Here is a 6,821-nt window from a genome sequence, read left to right as displayed (position 1 = left end):
GGATGTCTCTAGCTTCAGAGACCCATTTGGCCAAGGTAGGGGAGGAGGGTTTCATTTGTATTTCTTGTTCCAGAGAGTGTAGCTGATGCATAAGGGTTTTCTCTCAGGATTTAAAGTCCTTGGCTTTCTTCTAGCCAATGGTTTGGAATAGCTTCTACCAAGAGGAAATGTTCCTCTTCCATCTAAGAATGTGGCATTGGGGAAGTTGAGGTTGCATGTTGAAGAGACTAACTATTTTGATGGCATTAAGAACTTCCTTGTCTTGCAGCAAGGAGGTGTTTAGCAAAAATTTCTTATTGCAAGAGTAGTTAGTAGTGATGGAGTTTCTAGTGTTAATGATGGCTGGGATAGGAAAATGGTCAGAAAAGGTTACTTGTAAGACAACCACCGCATTCCCAAATTGATTGGGGGAGAAAGAAAAGAAATCATTATTGACATAAAACCTATCTAGTCTGGAATAGATTCGATTAGTGCCTTGCTGAAATTTGCACCAAGTGTACCATAGGTTATGGGTATCAAATTTGGTGCCTTCCAGGGGGTTAAACAGCTAGAGTTGTTGTTTAAACCTATCCTAGTGAGGTTTTTCTAGACTCTTTCATTCAAAAGGAAGGCCCCCAACATTGTCATTCTGGTGTTCAGTCATGTTAAAGTCTCCAGCCATGACCCAGGGGATATTTGGGAGGGATGTCAGCCAAATCCAGAGGGACAATCTTTCCTTATAGTCATTAGGTGCATATATGGAGCATATGCCAAAGCAAGATCCTCTAACATCTAATGTAGCCCAGACCACTCTATTACATGGGAAATTTCCCTTATCCCAGAGGTAGCTTGCATATTTAGGGGCTATAAGAAGGCCAACTCCTCCCTTTCCTCTTGGGTGCTTGGGGCAAATTTTGATTGCATCTCTCCAAATGAAATCGAGTGTAGTGTCGAGAGAGAATCCAACAGCTTTAGGTTCTTGTAGCATCATAAAATCTAAGTTTTTATGATAATCTAGGAATCTTTTGATAACAAATTTCTTGTCAGATGACTCAAGGCCTCTAATGTTCCATGATATGTACTTCATTAGAAAGGAGGATTAAGCAGGGCTAGTAGGGAGACCGTGTTGATCTCCAAGATTTTTCTTGTTTTTGGAGCCCATAGGTCTACCTTTCTTCTTATTCATGGAGGATCCTTTCATAAGGTCCTCATCATCTTCACTAATCTCGGATGACTCAGTTTTAGTATCTGCATTTCCTCCTATGTCGGACCTAGACAACTAGGAGCCTGGAAAGCCAAGGAGCATCGTGCTAGACCTAATGTCATCTAGACCCTTATTGGCATAGATAACTTCTATCACATGATTGTCCTCTATTTCATTGAGCTTAGAAGTTGTCGAGGGGTTGGTGGTGCTAACATCAGAGGTAAGTCTTGCAAGTGAAGATGAGATCGTTTGTTTCGGGGTTTTGGATTTTTGTAGTATTATCACTTATGCTAGCATCATCAGCACCATGATTAGGGTTTTCCAAATTTTTAACCATTTTTTTAACCAAAGAATTAGTTGGGTTTTATGAAGTAGATGGTAGGTCATTAATCGCAGGAGGGGGGTAATTGCTAGTAATGGCCAATTGGTTGGTAATTTGGACATTAGAGTGGTTTAAGGCATTTTGGTGGGCTAATTTCCGTCTTCGCTTTCTTGAAGTAACCACTTGAAAATAATTCAAAGGTGATTCTTCGAGACCTTTTGAGGGGTCAGAAATAGGGATGAGGGGTTCAGAGACCAGAGGTGCGAGATCAATATGCATTGGGTTTAATTCATTAGGCTTGGAACTGGGTGCAGATGTTTCTTTGTTAGCAGAGTGCAGGGGAGTTGAGTTTAGGTCATTATTGGTTTTAGGGTTTTCCAAAGCATTGGCTGTATCATTCTTTTGTTTCCTGCAATTGATGATTGAACAGTTTTTATGAATATGCCCTTCCTTTTTGCAGAGAAAACATGTGTTCAATCCTCCAAGCATTTCAACAGGGCAGAGGAAGGTATCTCCATTAATATTTAGGTTTAAGCACAGAGGGATGTCAATTCCAGGCTTAATTGATACGAGCATTCTTGCATCTAGGTTGGGCACCAGACAAGTAGTCTCATCAACCCTAATTATTTTGCCAAACGGTTCCCTTAATTGGGGAAGAAATCGCCAAAGAGAGGAAGGGACATCTTTAAGGATGACCCATCTGGGGGAGGATAGTGCGAGAACTTCTTCATTAACCACCTCCGGAGACCAGGCTAGGGCTCGAAAGGAGGTATTCCCGACCGTCCAATATTGGCGTTTGAGGGCTTCCATTTGGGATTCATGCGTGTTAAAAAAACTAAGGTAAAGGCCTCTCTGTATTTGCCTATAGAACGATATTTTAAGCCCTAATTTCATATTCCAAAGATTATTAAACCAATCATCGAGGAATTTCCTAGGCAGGCATTTTTGAATGTCAACACAAGCAAAGAAAATGGCAGTATCACATAACCTAAGTTTTTCCGAGGCAATTTCATTCAACATCTCAATAGTTGGTGAAATGCAGGAGTCTGAGGCAATGCGAGGGCACTTACCATCCTTACTAGATCCTTCGCCTTCAGGAGCCTTAAGGAATTGCGTCGATGGGTGGACTCCATTCGTAGGCGGGGTGACAGTCTCCAAAAAATATTTTCTTAAAGCTAGGCTTGTGTGAGCGGTAGATTTAGGGCTATTAATGGCACCTCCATTTGACTCTGGCTCCATCGAAAACTAGGGTTGGGTCGCATGGAGTGAGTAGATAGGCGGTGTAGTTAGGTCTAATTTAAAGTGCAGAGCATTAAAACCACAGAGATTTAAAAGACACAAGTGGACGGGGTAGAGAGCGCAAACCGGGTGGAGGAGGTTAACTCCTCCACATTGACGTTGTCGCCTCGATTCTGCTTCCACCTTCGACAGGGAGAGATCGCCTTAAGTCTGAAAATTCGCAGACCAAATTCGCATCCTAAAAATCATAATTGATATTTGAAAATATAAAGAAGTTGAATTAGATTAAAAAATAAATAAAAAACGTACATTATTTTTTAATAAACTATGAGTCTTTTAGTGAAGTTTACGAAAAAACTATATCAATTAGTTATGAAAGGATGAGAAAACTTCATCTTGCCTTACTCCTTTTAAAACAAAACACAAGTTTTTCTCAACGTTGAGAAAGCCATTATTACATTAAATTCTGAAAAAACCTCTAAAACTTAGAAAGCATAAAACAAGTGCTGCAAATGCCCAACCATGTCATGAAAGTTTTTGACAATCCACCGTAACCTCTCAACTTCACTTTCCAAAGAGGTGCAGTATAAGACCATCCAGAAATCTAAAATATTCACATCTCCATTTTAAATGGAAGCACAACACTCCAATTACAGTGCCAAATCCTACCCCATAACTCAATCCCACTGCCACTGTCCACCATCTCTTCATTTCTTCATCTTCTTCCTCTGCTTCTTCTTCTGTCTCTGTCTCTGTCTCTGTCTCTTTGTTATGAAAATTTTCTTGGCTACCCGGACTAAGTGGAGGTCCATGTAGATCTGGGTTTCCTGCAAAGGAAGAAGCCTCAAACGTTGCAAATTACTTGCCTTGTGGTATCAAACCAGAAAGCATGTTGTTTGAAACATTGAAACTCTCAAGAAACGTGAGGCTCAGAAGTTCTGAGGGAATCTTTCCAGACAATTTGTTTGCTGAGAGATCCAGGGACTCCAGTTTAACCAAGTCTCCCACAGATTTTGGAATCGAACCACTTAACTGGTTTTTTGAAAGGTTCAAAGCATTTAGATTCATGAGGAAACCTACTTCTGGAGGAATAATGCCTGATAGGTTGTTGTTAGATAGGTCCATAAATCTAAATGCCTTGAATATCTTTTCATATGGACTCGTCCGCCCTTTAACCCAAAGAGTAACTTGATACCAGAGCATGAATATATTTTGATGAACGATATCAACATTTCTGACAAGCCAAGCGAACTCTGATTCATCATTATGTGATTCATGGACCATAGCATATAGCTTTCCGAAATTTTTAGTAATCGGTCCTGTTAAACAATTGTGGGGTAAATCTAAAATCTGTAGAATCTTCAGCTCAAGCAGAAAGGCAGGAATACTGCCTTCAAATTTATTTGAAGCCACGCTCGGAATTCGGAGACGTCTCAGCTCTCCAATGAAAAATGGGATGTTTCCTTTAATTTGGTTGCTTCCTACATCAAATACTTCTAGATCTATACAATTCATTAAGGATACAGGAATGGTACCTTGTAAATTGTTGCCATAGAGATTTAGTGTACGAAGTGAGCTCAGATTTCCTAGCTGCTCTGGTATCTTCCCCTGCAAATCATTCTTAGCCAAATTTAAAATTGTCATATCCTTATATCTCCCCAATTTTGGAGGAATGGTACCCCTAATAGTGTTCTTTGACAAGTCCAGAATTTGAGTTTGAAATGTATTTGTGCAGAATGTAGGTGTAATTTCTCCAGTCAAATAATTGCTTGATAAAAGTAGAGAATCAACATACATTGTAGCAGGAATGAAACCACTAAAATTGTTCTCTGCCACATCAAATAAACCTATCTGGTTCTTAAAAGATGGAAGAGAGCCTTGTAACTTGTTTTTTCTCAAGTCCACGATGAAGAAGTCCTTGGATATTACCGATGGCAGGAAACCTTGTAGCTGGTTGTTTGAAAGAATGAGCACATCAAGAGCAGGGAGATCCCACAGCCATGTCGGAATAGCTCCTAAAATGTTGTTATTTGACAAGTCCAATTCTACTAGAGAATATTGAGTAGACAGAAAAGCAGGAAAAGCACCCTCAATATTGCAAGAGCTCAATCCCAGGTACTGCAGGTGGGCAAACGGTGGAATCCAAGCTAATGAAATGCTAACTTTAAAGCTATTGTTAGAAAGGCTCAATTCTGAAAGCCGAGTTTAATTATCCATGAACGAAAGAGAAAAGCTCCCTGTTAGATTATTGGAAGAAAGTTTCAGTTCTTCGAATCTAGCGGGCTTTGAAATGGCATCTGGTAATCTTCTTGAGAGGTAATTATTTTCCAGATTGAGGCTTCTCAATAGAGGAAGACAACCAATAGAGGGTGGTATATTGCCCATCAATTTGTTTTGGGAAAGATTTAATAATGAAAGTGGTAAAAATTTCCCAAATGTTGATCCAAATGGAGGTATCTCCCCTGCTAAGTAATTATTTGCGAGTAGCAAATATTTAAGTTCAGTAAAGTTTGCAAAGAAAAGAGGAATAATTCCGTCTAAACTGTTCGACTGGAGGTTAAGGTGGGCTATTGACGAGGATTGGTATCGAATGAAAGAAAGGTTCCCTTCTAAAAGGTTATCTGACAGGTCAAGTTTTCTCAGGCGTGAACGACTCAAAAAGTTTGAAGGGATGGAACCATGAAGACCACACCGAAACAGATCAAGCGAAACCAAGGACGAGACATTCCGAAACCAAGCAGGCAATATGGATGAAAATGAATTGGATGAAAGATCGAGATGGGATAAGTGAGTGATGTTTAGGAGAGAAGGCAGTGTACCTGAAAGTCCACAATAACGGAAGTGAATCTCCCTGAGATAAGAGAGGCTGCTAAGGGCATTACTCCAGTCATCATTCGCCATTGACAGATTGACGAAATTCATAGCCAGGTACTCCAAGCTTCTCAAATTTTGTATCTTTATCCATTCTGCAAACCTGGTACTCTCCAAGGGAAAGTCGTCACCTACTGAGAGATCGAGGTGGCGCAAGGTTGTAATATTCCCCAACTCCAGAGGGACCTCACCTCCAAATCCAGCATATGCCAAGGAAAGGAAAGTGAGGTTCTGGAGTTTTGCCAACTGAGGAGGTATTGAGGTGTTATTGAAATCATTGAGTCCGAGATCCAAGTGCTGAAGATGCTGCAGATCAAATAGCGATGGATGTATCGCCCCACTAAGAATCTTGGTATTCTCTCCGTATCTTTCAGCAAAGCTGTTTCTGAGATCAAGCTTAATGACATGGCCTGAATGGAAGTCGCAGCGAATACCCTTCCACTCGCAACAATTGTAGCCCTGCCACGATGACAGATGACCAGTGGGATCGAGGAGGCCTCCTCTGAAATCTAACAAGTAATTTCTCTCATTAGGTGGGCATCCATTGGTGAAGGGATAAGTCATCTGCAGAAGCATCGCCAAGACAAAAGTGAGATTCATCCAGAATGAAACGGGAGACATTATGAGGATGATCATTTTTCCCTGGACAAACAATATTATCTATTTCCTTTATTAGAGTTGTCTTTCTTTAGGAGCCTCAGTTAAAATTATTTATTTATTTCAGAATTATTTTATTTAATTGGAAGGTATGTTGTTTCATGTAATTTTATTTTATTATATTATATATGTATGGTTTACTTTGTTTTTATTTATTGATTTTTATTTTCTGTTTTGTTGGATTCTTATTTTTGTCCTATTTTGATTTTAAAGATCTAATATATGGCAGTCATGAAAATACAATAATATATTAAAAGTCTTGTTTTTGAATTTTTTTCTTTGTAGGAATACCATTTATATTTGTTGATATTCAAATATTAAATTGAATATTGAAGATGATATGATTAATAATATATGTGCTAAATATTTTTTTTTCATCTAATTTAAATTGAATTCAAATTTAACTTAAATAGGTGTATATAAAAAAAATTCAAATGATAATTGATGATATTTTATTAAATATTTTAATTATTTTTCTATCCTTGATATTGATGCAATATATTAGATATATTTTTGTTATTTAAAAAACTCCAATATACATGCATGTCA

The 6,821-nt window shown here is 38.8% G+C and overlaps 1 protein-coding gene across 1 annotated transcript; it reads right to left on the bottom strand.

Annotated features, from left to right (window-relative positions):
- Positions 1-3,602: 3,602 nt before the first annotated feature.
- On the bottom strand, positions 3,603-6,236 carry LOC131050089 (receptor-like protein EIX1). Its single transcript, XM_057984227.2, has 2 exons — positions 5,105-6,236; positions 3,603-4,936 (listed from the first exon to the last, which is right to left on the bottom strand). The coding sequence occupies exons 1-2, from the start codon at positions 6,234-6,236 to the stop codon at positions 3,603-3,605; spliced, it is 2,466 nt and encodes an 821-aa protein (XP_057840210.2).
- Between the last annotated feature and the right edge of the window lie 585 nt (positions 6,237-6,821).

The sequence above is a fragment of the Cryptomeria japonica genome, chromosome 8 (assembly GCF_030272615.1).
Source record: "Cryptomeria japonica chromosome 8, Sugi_1.0, whole genome shotgun sequence".
NCBI lineage: Eukaryota > Viridiplantae > Streptophyta > Pinopsida > Cupressales > Cupressaceae > Cryptomeria > Cryptomeria japonica.
The sequence above is the reverse complement of the archived record's forward strand: the minus strand, read 5'-3'. Positions and strand labels throughout refer to the sequence as shown.

Bases quoted from the DNA above. Each gene is read 5' to 3' on its own strand.
- LOC131050089 (XM_057984227.2), bottom strand. From the start codon at position 6,236: ATGTCTCCCGTTTCATTCTGGATGAATCTCACTTTTGTCTTGGCGATG. The intron at 4,937-5,104 runs GTTGTCTTCCTC...CTCGGCTTTCAG, and splicing joins CAATATACCACCCTCTATTG to AATTGAGCCTTTCTAACAAT.